The following is a 24,098-nucleotide window of genomic DNA, read 5'->3' as shown; positions in this document are numbered from 1 at the left end:
GAATTAAATAAGTATGTAAAACACTCAGAATAGTGCCTGACATATAGTGAAGTATTATGTAAGTCTTTGATATGATGATGATGACAACGACAGTAGGAATTGAGTCAAAAAAAGAACTCTTTCCACATTTCTGATGGTCTGTATAGATTCTGTCTAGGTTCTTCTACCTGCTGTAATAAATGCACAGTAATGTGGAGTGAGGATTAATCTTTTAAGAGACAACCCCTGGGTTGATTTTTCCTCCCTGGGACCATTCTTTGTTTTTTTCTTTTTTAAGTATTTATTGTAATTCCAGTATAGTTAACATACAGTGTTATATTAGTTTCAGGTATACAATATAGTGATTCAGCAATTCCATACATCACCTGGTGCTCATCACAACAAGTACACTCCTTAATCTCCATCACGCATTTCATCCTCCCACCCACCTCCCCTCTGGTAACCACCAGTTTGTTCTCTACAGTTAAGAGTAAATTTCTTGATTTGTCTCTCTCTTTTTTTTTTTCTTCCTCTGGGACCATTCTTGAATTGTATTTTTTAGGCCACCAAAAAAGAAGCAGCCTTAAAATATGTGCAATCTGATTACTTCTAAGAATAAAGTTTAAAGTCAAAAAAGTTTCAAACTTAACTTGTATATATTCATACTTGTAACATGTATGTATCAGAACGTTTCTACACCTATGCAGTCTATCCTACCCAGAGTTTGACTCTGAATTGTCTTGATATATGAGAGTTTTTTTGGCTCTTTGCCACAACTGGTTAAACATCCTGATCAGCTCAGATATGGTGCCATTACATTCTACCTCACTCTTATGTTTTGATAGAATGCACTACAGTTCATTAAGCAATACTGGAAAATGCATGGACGCCCACTTTTCCTTGTTCTCATCCGGGAAGACAATATACGGTATGTTGATGAAAGAAATGAGGTATGCCCATCTTCCATCTTTAAGACTGTGAATCCTTTGACAGCAGGGCTTCCTCCTATTTTTATATCTTTGTCAGCATGTGTCAGAGAGACTTGCATATGTAAAGGATACTTAGTATTAGATTTTTTTCTCATTCTGTTGTTAATAATGCACCTTTTGTTTGTCTGTTTATATTTTTTAGAGGTAGCCGATTCAACCCCATATTAGATATGTTGGCAGCCTTTAAAAAAGGAATGGTTGGAGGAGTCAAAGTTCATGTTGATCGTCTACAGGTAGTCTTCTGAATTTCAGTGTGTTTCTGTTTTCATGACAAGTAAGGCACAGATGCAGCTGTATTTCTTCATATATGTTCTGTTTAAGGCTTTTGCTTAAGCTTTTATTTTGTGCCTACCTTCCTATTCGTGTTGTAACCATCTGTTTATCTTATTCCTCCAATCTGATGCTTGAACAATTGGAGTGGTTTCCCAACCTGAATTTTAGACTTTAATAACTCATCTCCAACCTCTGTTTTGCAGTTGAGGAAGCTGGTGTCCAGAGTAGTGAAGTGACCTGCTATATAATCTTGTGCCTTTAGGCACAGGTACCAGTTGCCTAACTCCCTGGTCCAGTGTTCTTTTTCCTGCTCCACACTAATATCCAACCTGGAGATAATCTCCGTTCATTTCAGGACCTCACAGCACCGTTTTTCAACTCCTAAATAACAAAGCCCCTTGTGGTTCCCTATTAGCCAGAACAGCCTCCCTGCCCAGTTATCTCCTACTAAACACTTTGTGTTTCAGCCAATACAGATGAATTACTGTGTTCTGACTTTGTGAGGTTCTGCCCCTCTGCTCATGCCATTTCCTCTGCCTGGAATAAACTTCCTTCTTTCAAGGTGTCTGCTCTTTAAAATCTTAACAAATGTTAGGAACGCCTGGGTGGCTCAGTTGGTTAGTGTCCAACTCTTGATTTCAGGTCAGGTCATGATCTCACTGTTCATGCTTCAAGCCCCACATTGAGCTCTGTGTTGACAGCACACAGACCCTGCTTGGGATTCTCTCTCACCTCTCTCTCTGCCCCTCTTCCCTGCTCACACTCACACATGTGCTTTCTCTTTCTCACTCTCTCTCTCTGAAATAAACTTAAAAAATAAAATAAAATAAAATAAAATAAAATAAAATAAAATAAAATAAATAAAATAAAGTAAAAAAAATAAAATAAAAGTAAAATCTTACCAAACTTTAGGGCCAGTTCTGCAAAATCACCTACGCCAAAAGTAACAGTACTCTTCTTGAACATCCTTTTATGACCTTTGACATGAACTACTTGGATTGTAGTCCATCATGGACTTAAGTGCCTTACTTATTTCCTGTGAAAAATTGTGATTATCTTGTAGAGTCTTTCATGTAGTAGGTTCTCAATATTGAGTAAGAAAAAAGGAAAATTTATAGAGGGACCTATATAGGTAATATTACAAATGGCATGTTTACATACTTATTCACCAGTGCTTATGTTTTGCATATTTGATTGATTTTTATCTAGTTTTTTAAATATCTTTCCTCGTTATTTTCTGTCACTTTCTGTTGCTATTCTATTGTCTTTTTGTCATGGTTCCTGGAAAAATTTCTTTCATATTTATCATGCAGCTTCTCTGTTAAGTTTTGTATTTTGACTATCATGGTTTTAATTTTCCATTTTCATAATATCATGTTTTTATTTTCTAGATATTATAATTTATCTTCCTGAGATTATCAACTAGACAGTTTTTGAAATTTTATTCTCTGCCTTATATCTTTCAGGTTTCTTTTTTCTGTTTTGTGTGTGTGTGTGTGTGTGTGTGTGCGCGCGCGCACATGTGTGCACTCAGTATTTTCATGTTGGAGGCATTTGTCAGATATGTGGTAATCTTTAGCTATCCATTCATTTTTAAGAGTGAAAGAATAAGAAGTTTATTGGGAGCTCTGTGTTTAGGAACAAAGATTCTTGTCGTGATGAAGTCATTTATCAGGTAGTCTGGTGGCAAGGGCTCTTTTTGTTGGGGGAAACCCCAGCTGCCAGTATCTGGAGATTTTTTTCTCTTAGGCTCTTCAGTTTCCAAAAGAATCATCTAACTTTTTGTCTGAATGGCATGCATTTTGCTTTCATGTGCTGAGAACAGGGTTAGGGAAGAAGCCAGGGGGTCCCACAGTACTGTGTAGTCTTTCACCTTAGTCTACTGTTGAATATTTGTGTCCACTGATCTCTGTTGTGCCTTATACCCTTGAGAACAGAGTCTTTAACCAAAGAATAGGCTTCTTTTCATTTTTTAGAATGGAAACTTTATACTTATTAAACAACAACCCTCATCCCCCCCACCCTAGCCTTCATCTTCTCTTTAATATAGTAAATGAAAATAGCATCTATATGCTTCTCTTGGATTTCATATCAAGTCCTTTCAAATTTCCTTAGTCTGTGATCCATGGGTTCTCTTGTCACTGGGCCTCAGCCTCCCTTCATAGCTTCATCACCCAGGATCTTTCCATCTAGCTCATTCCTTGCCCTGCTTTCCACTCCCCAAGTATACTGGGTACTTTCAAAATCCCTAAATGTAATTGGAATTTTTTCCTGCTCATGCTGTTATTCTATTCTAGAGTTGTTTTTTTTTTTCTTTTTTCTTTTCCTTCTAAATACTTTAATTTTATAATTTAGTTCAATGTCACCTCTTTAGTGAAGTCTCCAAGGTTGAATTAATTTCTCATTCCAGTGTGTTTCTGTGGCATTTTGCTTGAACCTTTGCTATAGCTCTTAATTTAGGTGTAGCTAGTTTCCTGTGTCTGCTTCTCTCTGTGGATTGAAAACTCTTTCAGGCCAAGTTTGATTCATCTCTGAATTCCCAGAGTGATCTGCTCACTACTGTTCTCTCTGTAGGAAATGTGTAAATATTGGTTCACTGATTCAACAGATATTGATCTCCCTCTCTAGGCACTGGGGATAAAATAGTGGGAAAAAAAAAAGAAAAAGAAAAAAGCCAGGTAGGGATGCAGGATGACAGGATGGAGTACAGTCTTCGGTAGAATGTTCAGCTAGAAAGGATCTTCATAGGATAGAATTAGGTATTGCAGAGCAGGATACCTTTTTGAATATTATATTTCATTTGACATATATATAATAATATTAGGTTATTTAATTATCATCAGAACTAAAGTATTAATGCCTAGTAAAGCTTTTTTATAAAACTAATTTAGGAGCCTCTGTTAACAAACTGATTTTTTTTTTTATCTAAAGCTCTAGAGGGGTGCCTGGGTGGCTCAGTTGGTTAGGCAACTGACTTCGGTTCAGGTCATGATCTCACGGATCATGAGTTTGAGCCCCACTTCGGGCTCTGTGCTGACAGCTCAGAGCCTGGAGCCTACTTCAGATTCTGTGTCTCCCCCTCTCTCTACCCCTCTCCTGCTCACACTCTGTGTCTCTCCATCCCTCCATAATAAATAAATGTTAAAAAAAAATGTAAAGCTCTAGAGACTATTAATGGAATTTAACATTTGCCTATTAACATTTACCTTATGGGCTTAATCAGTACATAGGGTGGATAGACTAAAAATAGAAAATATTAAAATGATTTTTCTTATGTTTTCAGAATTAACTATTAGCTTTGAGCATCAAATAATTCTTGATTCTTCTCTTTTTTTCATACTTTAAACTTTCACAATCCATTATCAAATCTGGTTTTCTCTACCCTCAGATTATATCCAGAATCTAACCACTTTCCATCACCTCTAACACTAATATCATGGCCCAAGTTACCATCATACCTCACCTATATTTTTACAGCAGTTTCCTAAATTCCTACTGGCCATAAGACAGTTAGCATCTTCATACTCTGCCTGGTCATAAGACAGTTAGATTATGTCACATATCCTAAGCCTCCAATGACTTTCTCTCACTTAAAATGAAAACCAAAGTCCTTCCAGTGGTCTTTGTGCTGTCCATGATCTGGACCTTTTTTTCTGACCTCATCTCCTAATGATCTTCCCTGTCTACTGTACTTTATCCACACTCTCCTCTTTACTGCTCCTAAAGCACATCAAGCATGCTTCTACCTCAGGACCTTTGCACTTGCTATTCCCTGAGCCCAACACATCCTTCCTTAAGATCAATATTGTTGACTACCACCTTTCCTTCAGTCTCCGTTTACATGTCACCCTACTAGAGAAGCCTTTTCTGATCACCCATATAAAATGACAAACCTTCCTCCTCCTACTCCCCTACCCCACATCCCATCCTCTACTTTTCTTATTTCTACTTTGCCCTTAACATCATCAGATAGAACATATTTAGTTTTTTGTTTATATTGTCTACTTCCTACACATACCTAAGGTCAATTTCAAGAAAACAAGGATTTTGTGTATTTTATTCTTGCTATATTCTTAATACCTAGTTGAGTGCCTGGAACATGGTAGGTGTTCAATAAATATTTGTCTAACAAACCAGAGAGTAAGATGTGGAGATGTAAGCCTGAATATTAGGAAATAATCACTCAACAGACTTCTGTTATGCTCAACATTGCTATCTGCCCAGGTACAGACTGTTCTCAGACCCTGAGTATTTCTGGGCCACATGAAAATGTGCAGATCGGTTGCATGTTTGGCCTTCTTCACTCAAACTCTGCAAGCAGACTTTAGTATGATTGCTGGTAATATGTCCATCCTGACCTTTGTAGTGGGTATTTGTTGATTGATGATCTACTTTTGTTTATGAGTTTCCAGTAGAGGAGAAAGCAGCACAACTCTGGGTGGTTAGCCAACAAGTGAAACATTTCCTGTGTCATGTTGCTTCATATTTGAAAAGAACAGTGTGAAAACAAAAAAAGTAGTATATATAAGACAGTTTTGATTAAAGAATAACCTTATTTTTAAAATAATAATCTTATGGCTTTTTTTAATGCAGTACATTTCTCAATTTTATCTGACAGTTCATCAGATAATTAAAAACGACACATATTGCTAAAAACACCATTGTGGGTTATCATTCATTTATGTTCTTTACCCATGAACCATGGACCAACAAAAACTGTGTTTGAGTTTGGCCTTATTTAGTTTGCTAACCTATAATCAGGAACTAATGAAAAATAAAATCTGAATATGGGTTGCCAGAATGTAGAGAAGCACTGGCCTCTATAATCAACACTTTCATGTTCCTGAAAATGGAGATTGGCAGTATCCCATCATTGGATGTCCCTGAAATATTATGGTAACAGAATTCATAGTGCAATTTCACATCATTTTTCCCAAAACAATTATAGCATTTCTAGTTGTTTTTTTTATTTCACACTATTTTTAAACACTTTAATAGGTACTGAATTTTAATTCTAGCTTAAAAGTAAATGCCCACACTTCTAAGAATAGAGAAAAAATACAGTTCCTTTCATGTTGACTTTCCTATTTATTATGACCCATGAACTTGTAGCTTGATTTGTATGTTCTTTTCTTTTTTAAGTTTATTTATTTATTTTGAGGGGGTGGTGGGGCAGAGAGAGAGAATCCCAAGCAGGCTCCGCACTGCCAGTGCATAGCCTGATGCAAGGCTCAAACTCACAAACTATGAGATCATGACCTAAGCCAAAATTGGACACTTAACTGACTGAGCCACCCAGGTGCCCCTATGTGATCTCTTTTTAAGAGGGTTTTGTTGTATATGAAAACTTATCTGATTTTAGAGTGCTCATTTAAGAAATTACTTAAAAGAGTTGTGTGTAGTTTTTTAAGTAAACTTTTTTGAAGTATTACATACTACAGATCATAAGTGTATGGCTTCATGAATTTAAGAGTTGTGATTTTTCTCAACTACATTTCAGACACTAATATCTGGAGCTGTAGTAGAACAACTTGACTTCCTACGAATCAGTGACACAGAAGAGTAAGTCCTTTTGGGTTTTTATTAGAAAAGCAGGAAATTAGAATTAGAAATACAGGAAACCTGAAACTTTTTCTTTTAATTTCTAGGCTTCCAGAATTTAAGAGTTTTGAGGAACTAGAACTTCCCAAACATTCAAAAGTCAAACGACAAAGCAGTACCCCCAGTACTCCTGAACTAGAACAGCAACCAGATGTCGCCATTACCGAATGGAAGAACAAGCCCACCCATGAAATTCTTCAAAAACTGAATGTGAGGAAGATGTATTTCCCACATGGCTCTGAGTGAGGTTGGCAGGCAGGAATTCTCAGGGGCAAGCCATCTTTCTTTTGTCCTCTCAGAGAAGGTAGATAAATGTGCCTGGGTAGATGGCCTCTCTATATTAGGGGCAGTAATGAGAGAGATTGTTCTCATTGTTAAGACATTAGCATGGATGTCTTAAACATGCTTAAGGAGTAGGAATAAATTGGGTTGCCTTGGGTATGAAGGTATTGTATGAGCCATTAAAGAAGTTATGTCAGGAATAATTCCCTTTGGGATCTCCAGACTTCTCTTTTAGTACACTTCCCTTCTTTTTCCCAACTTAGATCTCCTCTCCTGCCCTAGTGTTTAGGTCTTAATGTTTGCTGTAAGTCTCTCCAGTCACTGTGGAAAGCAATCCTATGACCACATCCATGTGAATATTATGTTACCAACTTAATTTTTACCTTCCCTAAGATTATTTGCATTTTAAAAGAGGTAGTGCGAGAGTGGAGTATAGTAGTTATTCGAGGAAATGAAATTCTAATGATAGAACTAAAATACTATGACATCTTGTTGGGCTATACCACAAATTTGAGCATGTAGGTTAAATATATATCTTTCCAGACATTATTAGTCCTTGTTATTGATTGACATTATCTATAGATCTCCATTACCATGAGTATGATACGGTAGGCATAAAACACATAGCATGGTCTCATAATACATATAAAGCACTCTATATATGTCGTCTTCTTTTATCCATCTCCTCATAATAGGTTGATAGCAACATGGTCTCTCACTTATGAATAAGCAATGTACAAAAGGGAATGGTTGAATGGCATGGCCAAATTTCTCAGAGAGTGACAGAATCAAGTATTAATCAAGTATTAGTGCTTGTAGACATTTTCTATCCCTTGCTTATCTTATTTACTGGAAAATTTGATTATTAAATACTACCACATGAGGAAGCCAACTTGTCTACTCTCTGTCTCCAAGACACCTTAGATAAATAGTTGTGTAATGTCATCTGATGCTTGGTAATATATCAGTAACAATTGATCTGGCAGATCTGGCAGATCAGTAACAATTCCATGGCAGATTTCCTCTCTGCATCATGTGGTTACATTTCTGTGGTAAATTTTGTACCCATTTTATTCCAGTTACTCACAGTGATTTGTATTTTTAGGACTGCAGTTGTCTGGCTAGCCAAGTCATCCTGCTGGGTATACTGCTCAAAAGAGAAGGCCCCAACTTTATCACCAAGGAAGGTAAATATACATGCCTAACAGAAAATTTTTAAATAATGAGATCTCTCTATTCTTGGGTATATATCAAATATACCTTATGAATAGATACTAAAATGTTATGTTATTTTATCCTCCATTAAATGCTTTTTTTTAACCTTTAAATGGAAAATGTTTATTCATACCCCCTAGAGTAGAATAGACTGATGTATGAACTCCTAAATTGCTTTCATGCAGTGATGCTTGATTGTTTCTCTGATTGTCTGAATGGTGTTAGAGCCTCATTCTGCCTGTGACTGTTAACCTTTGATGACTTCTTTCACAGTTGTTTATTGACAGTTTCTGTTTCTAGTTTTATTTTCTGTTTGTTTTTAAGAATAATATTGAATCATTAAAACTATAAAAATTAGCTCCTTCATGGTCTGCAGCAGCCATTTGAAATGGAACATGATATTTAATAGAATTGTGCTCTAAACATTGTTAACAAAAATAAATCATTTCTAATCATGTCCATTCTGCATTAAGGATGTAACCCAATTATCCCTGAAACCCACACTTGTATGTTGAGTCACTCTAAGGGAGTCTTGAATTCTATATCATGATCTGCTTCTGTCATTTTATTATATAGAATAATATAGAATACATTCCAAGATACTGAAAGTTTTTGGCTCATCTGAAAATCCTCTGTTAAAGGGGCATGTTGATTTGGTTAGGATTAGAAACTGAGTCAGTGTTCTGAACAACAATGTAATTAATAAGACTTATAGTTTTGGTAGTAAAAAAACATAATTGTGTATTCAGATAAAGTCTACTTAGTTTTTACATTATTGTAGCTAAGAGATAAACTTCTTGAATATATATATGTCAACTGAATAGTCCTAATTTTCTTAACTGAGTAAAGGCAGAAAAACTTTCAACAAATTTCAGACAGAAGACTTCATGTTTTTAATTAGTCTTGAAACTATAAGCAGAATCCCAGTTATACTGAGGACATTGATTGAAATTCATACTTTAACTAAAACAATAGGATTTTTAAAAGGCAAACATTTTATTAGGAACCTAGAATTCAGAATGGCTATTTTAGTAGTGCTTTAAAATAAAACAAAGTTTATATAAAATTGTTTATAATGAAAATGCTGAATTATTTTTTAAACTATTTTTATAAGCAGGAATAATACTCATATTTTGCTTAGATATTTGAAAGATTGAGTTTTAAATCTATAAAATCTTTTACATTGAAAATCATAAGCATCTACAGAATCTGAATATAATTTTATCCAATTTGTTATAAAGCTATAAAAAATATATTCATGGTAAAATGATAAAGATCTTGTTCTCTATCCTTGTTTTCTTTTTGCTACTTTCTCCTGTCACCATGATTAATTTATTGTTGACAAGCCAGTCATGAGGCCAGACCACATGTAAATTGCCAAAGAATGAAGTCCAGTGGTGTCTTTTGGACTAGTATATATTGGAAGGATCATACACATAACAGAGTCTCTATAAAAGTTTTCTGAAACACATAAATGAAGAATCATATATATTCAGAGTCTATAGTATTTGTGCAATTTGCTGCATTCTGTTTATTTTCTTTAGTAAATTAAAATAACTTATTTTTAATTGTTAAAAATTTAAATTGCATATTAATTAAGAAGACAATAAATTTCAAGAAATAAAGTACTCATGAAAATCATATACTCAAAGTAAATAGTAACAAGTGCTGGGACATTCGCATTATATATTTGGGTTACATATTTAAATATGTCAAGTAGTTCAGAATACTAATGGATGTGCATGTATTAACTCTAGTGGAATAAAAATGAAATTCAAGAGTAATATTTTTAAGGAGAATAAATGTTATGCATTTAATTAAAAGGTTTTTTTTTTTTCAACAAAGACTTTATTATCTAATGTCTAGGAACCGTTTCTGATCACATTGAGAGAGTCTATAGAAGAGCTGGCAGCAAAAAGCTTTGGTTCGTATTAGTGTCCTTGTCATTATGTTTTATTTTTTGTGTTGTCATGTTTAAAGGCATAAAGGTAATAGACCAATCCTAAAGATGGTTATTTATCCAAATTTTTACCCTTTTTTAATTTTAGAGAGAAAAAGAGTGTGAGCGAGGGAGAGGGGCACAGGGAGAGAGAGAGAAACCTAAGCAGGTTCCACACTGAGTGCAGAGCCCAATGTGGGGCTTGATCCCACCACCCTGAGATCATCACCTGAGCCGAAATCAAGAGTCAGACATTCAATTGACTGAGCCACCCAGGCGCCCCAAATTTTTACTTTTAAACTCCAAGGTTATGGCCATGATTCTGTCTACTTTCTAAGGACCTGCCTACATTCCATTGTATCATGGCTCTCCCAAGATATTAAAAATAATGTCTGGGAATAAAGACCTCCATAGGAATAGAAACTAGAGAGCATATTCACTGGAGTGATATGCTAAAGAGTCTTTCCTACACCACACCTGCTCTGTCCCAGCAATGTGCTTTAGGTTCTACTTTGTATTCAGGAAATCTATTCTGTGATCATAGAAGGCCATGAAAAGAGACCAATGGTTCATTTAATCATAAGCAAAAATAATAGAAGGCTGTTCTCTTACCACTTAAGTTAGAATGAATCCCAGTGATTACAGTTGCTTCATGTAAAATAACTAATATGTTCTGCAAAAGTAGTCTCCCAGGGACTGAAAAAAAAAATTAGGTAAGTTGAGATAAAATTGTTTCAGTTCACAGTGGGGGTAGGTATGCCTAAATGCATAGCCCTCTGTATTTGGAAGCAACTGTAGCCATTTTACTAGAAGAATCTAATATTTTGAAAGTAAGAGTACATGTATTTTTTAAACAACCCATTATTATCTCATTTTGAAAAAAAAAAAGATCTCGAGCAATGTGATAAGAAACTCTCATAACCTCAATAAGCCTCAGATTTCTAATCACTAAGGGGATTTGACGAAACAATTTCTTAGCAGTATTTCAACTCTATGATTTATAGTAAATATATTATTCCAACCCAGAAGAAAAAAGATAATAATCCTCTCACTAAATCTCAAATTTTCACTGTAAATTCTCAGCACAGTAAGTCATATAAGCCAATAGATGTTTCTTTAAGCCAGTAAGTTTCAAATGTGGTCTATAGTCTTATTTTTTGCTAAGCAGACTTGTTTTTGCTTTATGTTATTATACTTGGATTGTAGATAAAGCATTAACTAGCACATATTTAGAGTGCTGTTATGTTTAAAAGAACAAATGCCTGTAAGTTTATTTACTGTATTTTCCCTTTTGTGGCTTTCCACTGACACATCCAGGTTGGCGGTACGCTATGGGGCTGCCTTTACCCAGAAATTTTCTTCCTCTATAGCCCCACACATTACTACTTTTCTGGTACATGGGAAACAGGTAACACACACAGAATGTGGAAAAACTCAAGCTGCTTGAAACGTGTGGGCTTATTTGCATTCTGAGGGTTAAGTATGTCTTTTGGTCTTCAAGTGTGTGGGCGAAAGCTTCTCTAAAAGTAGGAAGTGTTTGTTTCACTAACTTTATCAGTTATTGACTTAATTTTCTACTCATCCATCTATGTTGAGATTAAAGAATATAAATGCTTTTTATAGGACGGCATCCATGGATATCCTGAAATACAGGAAAACAGTTTTAAACCTATATTTTCATTTTTTTCATCTAGAAGTTCCACATGAATTTTACTTTTGAGGGAAAAAATGTCTTATATATTGCATGTGCCATGCATTAAAAAAATCTGTTCTCTCTACAGTCTGAGACTTTTCCAGAAATGTAAAAATAGCAGTGTGAATTCCGTCCTCCAACATTCTGGCTTTATCAGGAAAAAAATGCTGGTATTTCATTGTGTCACTTCCTAAAATTGAGTACTAAGAGAGTCCCCAATCCAGGGGGTTGGTTATCTAGGCACCAAAAGAAACATGATTTAAAGTGGTTATAGGAATAGATGACATTTACCAGTGACATACTTAATAATGAATTTTTTAATGCAAAGTCAGAATACTCACTTAATTCCTCCTCCTACTCCTCATCAAAGGCATGGTTAGGCCCCCTTTTTCTTTTTTTTTAAATTGATAATGGCATGAACAGTGCTGGTAACAGAGGTGAGGATGAGGAATCCCTCCCTAATTCTGGATGGTCTGCAGTCTGGGAGACTTCAGCTGTTAGGTCCAGGGTTGGCTAAGTATTTCCTCCAAATTATTATGTGAGGACCTAACTGCACATTTTTCAGTCTCTTCCATCAGGGACCCCATTCATTCATCATCTTTTAGATTTGTCAACCTCTGGCGTGCTCTCTTCTTTGCCCCCAGGTCGGTTGTGCGCTGTGCAGCAAGTCTTTTAAGTAAAGTAGTGGACAGCCTGGCCCCATCCATTACTAATGTTTTAGTGCAGGGAAAACAGGTAAGTATCTGATTTTCAGACTGTCACTTGGTCACAATCACAAGTTTCTGGATAGGACTGTTGTTTTTAAATCTAGCAAGCCTCAGTGTCCTAGGCCTCTCAACCATATTAACAATGGCTCGGGTATTTCTACAGAAGGCTCCTTCCCCAAGCAAAACCTGGTCTTAAAAATGCACAGTTACTAAGTAGACCGTTCCTTTTTCCTGCTGTACCTTAGAGCTGTGATTTTCAGTTCCTGTGTTTAGATCAGTGAAGATGCTGACCCAGAAAATGGATTAATCCCTACTGAGGTACTCCAGACAGGTTTAGGATAGGCAGGGCAAAGACAGGTGAATAGTGAAGGGCACATTTTTCCTTCTACTCCACATGAGAGTCTTCTCACCCTTAGAAATGCACTGACTCCCCAGATCCTTAACCTTTTGAGCCACGTCTCCCTGTAGCTCCTCCACTCCCACAAGGGACAGCTCTCAGCAGCTCCTTCTCCCAGAACCATCGCAGAACCAGCAGCCCTTCTCTCCACTGGGTTCTCAAAACAGGCCTATGACACTTCTCACAATCTGCCCTGGATTCCAGTTCATTTCAATGTGTGTCTCTCTACCCCAGGGTAGGCTGTGAACCCCTGGAAGTCAGGGCCCAGGTCTGGTCCTGTCCCAGCATGGGGTCTGGCTTGGAGTAGGCACTTGATGAATGTGGCTTGAATTGAGCCTGTGCATGTGGGTATGCAGTGTGGAGTGTGGCTGCTCATTTCTTGTTTTGTTTTCTATAAGCTCTAATTACCTGGCTGAACCACCATTTGGTTGGAATGAAAACCTGTTTGCTTTTTTTCTCTTCTTTGGGAATGTGTGTGCTTTATTGTGTTTTCCTGACAGTTAACCTAGGGGTATAATAAGCTTTAATAATATGAAATACTTGTAACCTTCTTTAATAGAATCAGCCCATTGCTTACATTTCAGGGCTCTTAATTCATTGAAATTATATCATCTTGACATCCAGCTTGAAATGTTAGAATAGTAAGTTATTTTATATTGTAGCATTTAATAACAATGACAAAGCAATAATACTAATTAAAACCCTTAAGAAAAAGTTAAATCACTTTCATGTATATTATTATCTCTATTTTCTCCAAATTAGTAAGAGGTAGAATTTTCATCCTCATTTGTCAGCTACATAGACCAAGGTACAGGAAGTACCTTATCCAATGCCCTTCCTCACCATGGTCCTCACCTCCAGCCATAGTCTCATACTGTTGCCCTGGACTGAACCACCTCTGAAAGAAAGTAAATGGGCTTTAGGAGGCTACTTTTCCTTGGATTTTAGGTCCCTGTAGTATATTTGAAAATACAGTTAATTCTACTGTCTATGAATAGATGAGAGGGTTTTGGAGGTCTTTGTCATCTCCAAATGGCACCTGACACTTGGAGAAGGGTAGGTTAGTCATGTCCATTCTTTGCATTATATAGAGGGGCTTGCAGCTTGTGATCCTGAGACTCTGCTCCCCATATCCCGGAAGCCTTGGAACCTGTCCTGAGGCTGTGGCTGGACCATTGCCCATCAGACCATGACATGTCCCAGGGAAATAGTCACTTAAGAGCTGAGTAAGCCTGGGAGGCTGATAGTTCAGGTGCATGAAGTCCATTCACTGACTGCATCTTACCCCTTTACAAAAAAGAAATGAGAATGGAGCATTCAAAGTTTGCATTCGCTGATTCATGAAATGCTAAAAGTTAATACTGTTTAAACAAAGCACTTTCAGATCACCTCAAGCTCTCCAGAATGAAATAGTGGTTTAGTCATCAATGCTTCCAGAGGCAGTAATGTGCCTTCTATTTGTTTTCTTCTTTACACACTGACATTTTAATAAAAGTAATCGCACTTGGACTAACTGGTTGGTACCACTTGTGATATAATAAACCAACAGTTCTCAGTTTTCACTCCATCACACAGTTGGGGCAAAAGATCCCATGTTCTGCTCTCTCCCCTCATCTCTGAAAATACAAGGGCCCTTTGATAAGCTCTTCATTTTCCTGCCTCTTATAATCATGCACTGTCCATGGAAGAGAGAAGGAGAAGGGTAATGAGGGGGAAGGCAGACTCTTCTGGGAGACAATATGCCAAGGAGAAAGGAGAGAAAGAAACCCAGTATTCCTCTTGCCAGCTTCAGCAGCACTCTCTGCTTTGAGTATTTGTTGTCATTTCCCTCTGTGCTTTCTCATTTCCTAGGCCTGTGGGCAGCCTCATTTATCCCTCTCCACAGGTGAGAGATACATCAACAAGTATTTTAATACTCACTAGGTGCCTAACACTATGCCAAGAAAAGTGGGGGCTACACTAGAACCATATGACCTTGCATCTGCCTTTGAAAAGGTTATAGTGGCGTTAAAGAGCAAAAGTTCCACATGAGAAACTATAAAATAAGTGAAAAATATACTCTCAAGTACTAAACTGTATAGACTGTGCAGTAAAGTAAAACTATCCAATGTATTTTGGTTTCTCTGGGGAGTTTCTAGTACTAAAGTCATTCAGAATAATTTTCTCTTAATAGTTATTTATATTCCTTCCCTGCTTTTATCCACTCACCTTCACTCCCCTAACTGGGACCCTTACCTGCCCTCATATTTTAGACCAGACTGTGAACCATCATGAACTCCAGTGGGAGTCACGCTTTGAAAGCCATTTTAATAAATAGCAGGAACAGTTATTCTACCTAATTCCCTAGCTCGCATAGAGTAATTTCAGCCTGCCAGTCATCCTGAGCCTTGATTTTTTTTTCTTTTATCTTTTAGTAGCTAGGAAGTTTTTGCAATAAAATTCTGCCACTTATAGGTAACTCTGGGTGCCTTTGGGCATGAAGAAGAGGTTATCTCTAATCCTTTGTCTCCAAGAGTGATTAAGAACATCATCTATTACAAGTGTAATACCCATGATGAGAGGGAGGCGGTCATTCAGCAAGAACTGGTCATCCATATTGGCTGGATCATCTCCAATAATCCTGAGTTATTCAGTGGCATGCTGAAAATACGAATTGGGTGAGTAAAGTGCTTTGTGTTTGCGTAAACAGAATTGTTCAAGGTGTCCTCCAACAGACTTGGCCTACCCCAGGCCTGGTGCGTATCTAGGAAAGCACATCTTTCTCTGAAGTAATAGAGGCAACATCTGGTGGTTTGAAGAAATAAATACATATGAACTGAAAGAATCTTCCTGTTTTTTTAACTCCTATGTTAGACATAACGACGTAACTGTTCTCTGGAAAATCAAGCTCCAGGGATTTAAACAGCTACATCATGTTTTAAAAAGAAAACAACAACAAAACATAAGCATAATACGTGTAAAACTGTCTATAAATAAAATGGATAAGGCTTAAGAGAAGAATGATTTTCAGTAAAATTGGGTGTGAGGAAGATATACACTCAGGTAAAATTTTTGTTCTTTTAACAATATTCTGCTGCATCCATTTTCTACCAGAATCTAATTTTTAATTATTAAAATCATAAATGTTCTGTTTGGAGGAGAAATTAAAAGTAAGGATCTGACAACCTTGAATCCTCTTAATCAAGAATTTTATGAGGCAGTGTGGTAGGGCCACTTGACGAGGCTTCAGCATTCAGAATTGAGTGTGGGTCCTGGCCACCACTTACCACTTTAGTGACCTGAGATAAATGATGCTGAGCCTCTCTAGCCTCACTTTCATACCAGGCTCATTGTTTTATGTGAGATGAAATGAGAGAATATGTTTTAAAACACTACCACAACCAAATAAAGTATAAATGCTTTTATTTAACATATTTTTATTGTAACATACATGAATATATTGTAATTGTAAGAATCAAACAATACTGCACATATAGAGTAATCTAATATATGGCCAATTGAGGGATGTTCTTTAAGTGTTTAAAAAGAATATATAGTCTGTCAGACACAAATATATGTGAGTGTGTGTGAGTATGAATAAGTGTATAACTTCCTAATTATATAAATGTATCGTTAGTATCTTTACTATTTCTATCCTACTTGATTTTTGGTGAAACATATTAATTTCTCATTTTAGTTATGGATTTATCTCCTCCTTGCATTTTTATCAGTTTTGTTTTGTATATTTTAAAGGGTTTTTTTTGTGGGACTTTATAATTTTAAAAATATATCTTCCCTTGTGCCATTTATTTTCTACTTGAATTCTTTTAAAAATATTTTAATTTCAAACATCTACAAAAGTATAGAGACTAGTAATAAAATCTTATGTGCCCATACTTTCACTCAGTTTCAACAAGATCATCCTATGCCCTACCTATGACCCACCCTACCAACACCCCCTCTAGGTTAAAACAAATCCATCATATCATTCAATCTGTAAATACTTGAGTGTGCATAACAAATTATTTTTTGACTGATATTACTGCCATACCTGCTTTCTTTTTCTGTCATTATTAGCTTAGTATACTGTCTTCTATCTTTTTACCTTTAATGTTCTTTTTTCATTTAGTATAGATATATCTTTTATATTCAGGATTTATGCTGTATTTATTTCTAATTCAATCTTAGATTATCTTTTCATTTGTGCCTTTCATTTCATTTCATTTGTGCCATTTCTTCTCTATTTTGACTTACTCATTCCTACCTTTTTTTTTCTGTTTACCATTACAACTAAGGTTTTAGTTTTGCACTTGAGTATGAAGCACTTTATGAGAAACGATTACCTAGTTTTTCCTTCAAAAAATTACATATAAAAAAACTAGTTGCTTATTTGGCAGGATCTGCCTACCTCTTGTTTCAACAATTCTAATTCTAGGAATTTAGACCTGTTTTACAGGACTCTTCATTCCAACAGTGTTTGAAAGAATGAAACATTTGGAACAAGCTGCATATCCATCACTAGCAAATTGTTTAAATAAATTGTGATAGCCATGTAGTAAAATGCCGTGCAGCCATTACAAGTAACAAGAGAAAGCCTATACTAACATTTATAAATGTCCAAGATAAATTAAGTGAAACAGTAAGTAAGTTGCAAATGTATTGTTCCATTTTTTAATAAAAGAGAAATAATAATACTGCACATATATGTATATATGGGGAAATATCTGAAAAATGGAAATAAAATTAGTGTCTGTTATATTCTCTAGATTTCTACTTTTAAGTTATATTTTTCAGTTTTATTTCAAGTTTTTTATTTGAGATTATTATTTTTAAACTTTCTGCCTGATTTCAGTTATAACATATTTCAGGTGAATTTCCCAATCTTTGGTCCCCTTTCTTTTGATATCAAGAAGTGAGTTTACTCAGCATAGAACTTGACCTTAATTTTTATCTCTTAAAATTGTTCTTTTCAAAGATTTAGAGGTATTACAAATAAATTATAAAGACTTTGATTCATACCCTGATTTGTTCGGTGTGTTTGCTCTAGTATTTTTAACTCCAACCTCTTGACTACATATAAGGATACAAAAATGAGTCTTTCATGTATATTGTCTGTGTGTTGTCGGTAAATGAAAGGAAATGTGATTCTCTGTATCCATACAAGGTATTAAAAGTACTCTATTGTCCCAGACTCAGGCATTGCTCTGAAGCTGAGAAGCAAAGGTTATAACTCTTCCAAAGCACATTCTTTGTAATAAATGTTCTATTCAGGAAAGCCTCTTTAAGTGATAGTCATCCTGGCAGAGGTCTAAACAAAGCCTTGGAGTAAAAGTTAACGGTTTCCCAAGATTTTACTTCCAGTGCTGTGTTTTTCAGCCTTTAGTGCTTTTCCTTTACTGCTTATTCAGCATTTTAGGCTAATTTATTTTCTTCCAAAAACCCATTGGAATTTCCTTTCTTGAATTCAAATCTGACCTGAAGCTTCTTTCTCTTCATGGAAATGAAATATGTTTAATTTATTCTAAAAATAGTTTTCTTCCTGGTTTTGTTTTTGTTTTTGTTTGGTTTTGGTTTTTTTGGTATCTGCTACTCTATATGTTTAGTGCCTTCCATGAGAAATAACATACTCTTTTTTCCTTAAACTGTGTCACCCAAAATAAAAATGTCAGGACAGCAGCATGTGACTTAGTATTTAATGATAGCAGAAAACCTCCTAATGAAGATTTGCCATGAAACTTTAATTATTCATTGTCCTGAAACTCATCCTGGAATTAATTATGGCATTACATTTCCATTTTGAGTATTAATAGTGTCCCTGCCTAACTCATTAATGTGTATTTCCCTCTCACGTGGGACTCACAGGGTCAGCCCTAAATACTGGTACATTTTCAGTTGGAGAGAAGTCTGTTTTTTCAAAAACGTGTAATTTATTTGAGAAATTTACTTCTGCTGAGGATTTGGACCACATCTTATCTTCCTGTATGTATCAGGTCTAGCTCAGAGGTCCAACTCAATAAAATTTGAGCATTGTTTAATATATAGGTTATAAGCAGATTCAGATAGCAGATTCAGATAGACAGTGATGGGGATTTTAGGAAAAATAAAAGATAGCGTATCTCTGTGCTTATTAGATAAAGAAATAAAGGACTCTTTTACTTTTGATAAATACCCTTGATTTGTACAAGTTGTGTCCTTCAGGATATTACCAAGTTAAATAGGGCTTTGTTAAATGAAAATGCAGTCATACATGTAGAAGGTAGAAGGATATAGCACTTTTCACCATCATTTATTAGTTGAATGGTACAGTTAATCACATCAGAGTATGGTATGAGTTGCCTTATAATGGTACCTCTCTAAACAGCATTCCCAATAAGGATCTAAGGGGATACCCATATAAATAACAAACATGTGGTTAGTGCACTCAGAAGTTCACTGTGATAAACTATTTCCTCCTCTTCTTCCAACATAACCACAGAAATTATTTATTGAATGCCTATTATATACTACACAATATGCTAAAATACTCACATATATTATCCGATTAATCCGTTCAACAAGTTTGAGGCAGGCACTAGTACCATTTTAAAATCAACAAACCGGGATTCAGAGCTAAGATACCCTGTCTTAGTCAAACCAGTATGTCAAAGTGAGATTTATACCCAGATCTGCCTGACTCCAAAGTTCTTGTTCTTTGATCTTAAGTACTTCGTGTGTGCTTTCACTTATGTATACTGTTGCTGTTTTCTCAGGAAACAGGCGTTGATGTTTTTCTAAAACCTTATGGCCTTTTTGGTGTCTTCCACATGATTTCCACTTATGACCCATTTTGTGTTCAAGTATTCATGTAGCAATTATGATGTACTTTGGCTCCGGATGGTATTTGTCTTTTGTTTATCACTCCTCTAATTTGGCATCAGTACAGTTTAGCATTGTACAATGCGAGGCACACCAAAAAGCCTGAATAGTTAGAAGTTAATATGAGAAATGAGATTTTGCCCCTTTATTCATCATGAGACCAAACAAATGGGGATGATTTGGAATTGATTCTAAATTAGCCCTTTGTACACTGTAAGAAATGCATTAAGATACAATGAAAATTTAGCAAAGTAACTTGCCCAAGGTCACAAGACCATGAACCAGGAATTGAACCTAGAGTGAATGTCTCCAGTGTTCATGTTTCCCCATCCCCTATTCCAGCTTTCTTGTCTATAAAATAAGGAAGCTATCCCTGCTTTGGCTTCCTCAGTGGATTGTGGGGATTTTGGGTAAGCAATGTGAAAATGTTTTGCAAAGCTTCAACATTATTTCTGTGACATTGAGTAATTTGAGGTCCTCTATCATGTGGCTTTTGGAGAACAGGTGACTCTAGGGATATCTTTATACATGCCATAAATCCCAAGAAGAAGGAACCTCTCACATCCAACACATATTCATATTCTCTCTCTCTCTCTCTCTCTCTCTCTCTCTCTCTCTCTCTCTCTCTCTCATATCTTCCAGTCCTAGGCTTGCAAAGACCCTCTGATCCCACAAGATACATTCACCCTCAAGGTATCTCTTTCTGCCATGGTTGTTTCTCCTTGAGAATCCAGTGCAAATGATCCCCAAGCATTTCACACAGAAACCTTAAGTCAAAATCCCTTTTGGATTCTCTGCTGCCATCTGACATGGTCTCACCCCTCCATCACTTGATCTTCCCTCATGAAATACTTGGCAAACACCTATGCCCATAGTGCTCTTCTACCACATTGACAGAAAGGTCTTGGAACCTTGTTTGTATTCTAGGGATGTAGACAACATTAGAGCAGCACAGTTATCCTGTCTGTGGAGCTTTTGATAGTGTCCCTCTGAAAGATCTTTTTGTATCTTTTTAATATCTTTTTATTGCATTTTATCCTAATCAGTTTTACTCAGACCTCAGCTCCCTTAAGTGAATGGCTTCCTTGCGTGTTAATTTACTACCAGCAGCAAACACATGTTTCTTTACAAGAATTTACCTTGAATTAGTTCCTGGAAGGTTTTAGTTTGCTTAATGATGAGCAAATTATTTATTTTTAGGGTCCTTGAATGTCAAGTTTCTTATAAATTGTTGAACTTGTTGCTCCCCTAAGTCACCCGTTTGTGTATTATCGTGATTGCAGCATGATTTTTAAAAAAAGGGGGTAGTGTTATAGAAAACATTCTTTGTTTTACTTCCTTAGTTAATTAAAGCATTTCAGACTCATTCACATAAAAATTTTTACTATTGTTTCTCTTATTGATTATGAATAAAGAGATTGATAGTTCAGTTAGCTTTTAACACCATATTCTTCCCAAGATGCCAACACTCACTAGGCTGAATGGACATAAGATATAAGGACATTTGTCTTAGTCACAGCACACATACCTGGAACTCCTCAGCCCTATGTATACTTTTATCTCTCTGTTTTAACCTTTCTCTCTGAGGTTTTGGGTTTTTTTTTTTTTAATTTATTTATTTACATCACCCACTGCCTCAGTTGCTTTAAACCAGTATTTCTTTTCTCTTTTTTCCAAGGTTAATCCTGCCAGTGCGATTTCTCAACATTACTGCTATAGGCACTCCTGTGAACAAAATTAACCTGCTCACAGGAATGGTATTCTAGTCTGATAATGATTTGATTTGCTGTCTTATTATTGATTTGTGCTCCAGCTTTCATGTTGAAATAGATCAAGTTCCTGACAGGCCCATTACTGTAAAGACCTCCAATCAACTGCTTTCTGCTCTAGGTCTGTCAGTCAGGCTTTAGTGGGAGATAACCCCTGAGGATATATGTTATCAAGCCTTTTTCATCTCTGCTTTTCATACTGCCAGGACAGCCTCTGTAAGTAATTATGATTTAGGCATGTCTTGTCTTCTGATGCCCACAACTGAGTTTGTAGATCATACATGTGGTGCTTAGAGAAGGCCGTTGATGTCATAGGTACTAGACTGTAACATTGCTTGTGCAGTAAAGGAAAGAGGAGGTAATTAGAGCTCTGAGTTCATTAGCATGGCTTGATACTCATTCAATGGTCTTTGTTTTTGACATGTGATATGAGGTGAGGAAGTGAGATGATGGAACTCCCCTACCTCTATTCTGATTATTTCAGGGGTAGAGTGAGTGAGTCATTGTTCTCCAGCTTCTATATAGGAAGCTCAGTTTGCCTTATGAAATCATCACTCTCTCTGTATTAATATGAATCAAGCAGAAAAGTCCCTTCCTGCAATTTTCCCATCTCCTCTTATATGGCTTAGTAAATGCTTGCAGAGAGTTATTCATTCACTTGTTTAACAGCAAACTTGGCAAACACTGAGTATCTTCAAATAGGCTTAAAATGATTATTTTTAAAATTGTTTCTGGCTATGAATTAGTTATATTCTTTATGGCATGTTTTCAAAAAATGTCAGCTGTCCTGGTTTACCAATGATGTTAGATTTCCATATACTTCATTGTATATTTCACTCCTTGATTGGGGCATGTTGGAAAGAAAAATACAAACACATACACAATATGCTTACTAATCTCACAACAAGAGAGTTTTTAGAAGGATAAGGTTATCCCTAGGACTATATAGGAATACTATTCCACCTTTTCATAGTTTTCCTGCAGCGCTGAAGAATTCATTATTCTCAAATCAAACCTTGATACATATGAAGGTTGATCTGGTCAGTCGTGTGTATCTCCCACTTTCTCATTTGCTTATTGGCAAGTAAAGCATGTCCCTTGTTCTTTAGACAGACTGAATTTATACGGATGTGGTCCAAGGACAACCTTCATTTTTTTGAACTTCCACATTTGCTTGCTTGCTTGCTTGCTTGCTTGCTTTCTCCATCTTGCGTAAGTGATTTTACATTGGAATTGTCACATCAGATTTGATGACTTTGTTAGTGGGAATGAGGGTAAGAAATGAGACATTCTCATGCAAAGGAATTGATGCCCTTTTGTATTAGTAGTTCTAAAAATGGATTAAATGTCTTTGAATTTTTGCACTGTGTTACTCACTTGGTAATTTACTTTCTTTGTCTCTGACTGCTGTATAGTAGTTTATGTCTAAGACTTTTGCTATGTTTTGGCCCTTTGAATAATTCCAAGCTAAAAAGATTAGTTTGGACAATATTTTTGAATGAATAAATGTATTTTAATAATCTGACAGATAAATTATATTCATTTGTGCTGGAATGAATGAAAGACAGTCACTTTGTTTCTTTGGTGACTGTTGAGTGCAATGTTTTCTATAATTTGGCTCACAGAACTGCTGAGATTTTGTAAACAGAAGGAAGAAGCCTGAGGGAAATTTTTATATCTCCAACTATCTTTGTTTCTGGTACTAAATATTTTAAAAGGTAAATGTGATAAGTAATGTTCAGTTTTAATAACTCAAGTTTTGGAGGACTTTAGAATGGTAGCATTTAAAAATTAAGTTACTTATTTTAGAAGAAGACACCTCCTTTTTTTGGTTTCATTTTTTTTTAACAATTGTATTTATTTTTTATTTATTTATTTTTTTAATATGAAATTTATTGTCAAATTGGTTTCCATACAACACCCAGTGCTCATCCCAACAGGTGCCCTCCTCAATACGCATCACCTATCCCCCCCTCCCTTCCACCCCCCATCAACCCTCAGTTTGTTCTCAGTTTGTAAGAGTCTCTTATGTTTTGGCTCCCTCCCTCTCTCAACTTTTTCTTTTTCCTTTCCCTCCCCATAGTCTTCTGTTAAGTTTCTCAGGATCCACATAAGAGTGAAAACATATGGTATCTATGTTTCTCTGTATGACTTATTTCACTTAGCATCACACTCTCCAGTTCCATCCATGTTGCTCCAAAAGGCCATATTTCGTTCTTTCTCATTGCCATGTAGTACTCCATTGTGTATATAAACCATAATTTCTTTATCCATTCATCAGCTGATGGACATTTAGGCTCTTTCCAGAATTTGGCAATTGTTGAAAATGCTGCTATAAGCAATGGGGTACAAGTGCCCCTATGCATCAGCACTCCTGTATCCCTTGGGTAAATTCCTAGCAGTGCTATTGCTGGGTCATA

General features: G+C 36.0%; 1 protein-coding gene across 18 annotated transcripts in view; it reads left to right on the top strand.

Annotated features, from left to right (window-relative positions):
• The window catches only part of PHKB (phosphorylase kinase regulatory subunit beta), a 262,064-nt gene that overhangs the window by 220,373 nt on the left and 17,593 nt on the right, over positions 1-24,098 (top strand). For 16 of the 18 annotated variants that reach the window (XM_047834570.1, XM_047834565.1, XM_047834568.1 and 13 more), the window contains 8 exons: positions 825-907; positions 1,111-1,201; positions 6,742-6,803; positions 6,890-7,052; positions 8,230-8,311; positions 10,206-10,263; positions 12,616-12,706; positions 15,530-15,732. In XM_047834570.1, coding sequence (XP_047690526.1) covers positions 825-907; positions 1,111-1,201; positions 6,742-6,803; positions 6,890-7,052; positions 8,230-8,311; positions 10,206-10,263; positions 12,616-12,706; positions 15,530-15,732 — 833 coding nt within the window. Of the gene's footprint in view, positions 1-824; positions 908-1,110; positions 1,202-6,741; positions 6,804-6,889; positions 7,053-8,229; positions 8,312-10,205; positions 10,264-11,595; positions 11,687-12,615; positions 12,707-15,529; positions 15,733-15,928; positions 16,118-24,098 lie in introns of all 18 variants that reach the window. The other 2 variants (XR_007147237.1, XM_047834577.1) reach the window with 2 other exon arrangements.

The sequence above is a fragment of the Prionailurus viverrinus genome, chromosome E2 (genome assembly GCF_022837055.1).
Source record: "Prionailurus viverrinus isolate Anna chromosome E2, UM_Priviv_1.0, whole genome shotgun sequence".
NCBI lineage: Eukaryota > Metazoa > Chordata > Mammalia > Carnivora > Felidae > Prionailurus > Prionailurus viverrinus.
Note: the sequence above shows the minus strand (reverse complement) of the source record. Positions and strands in the feature narration are given on the sequence as shown.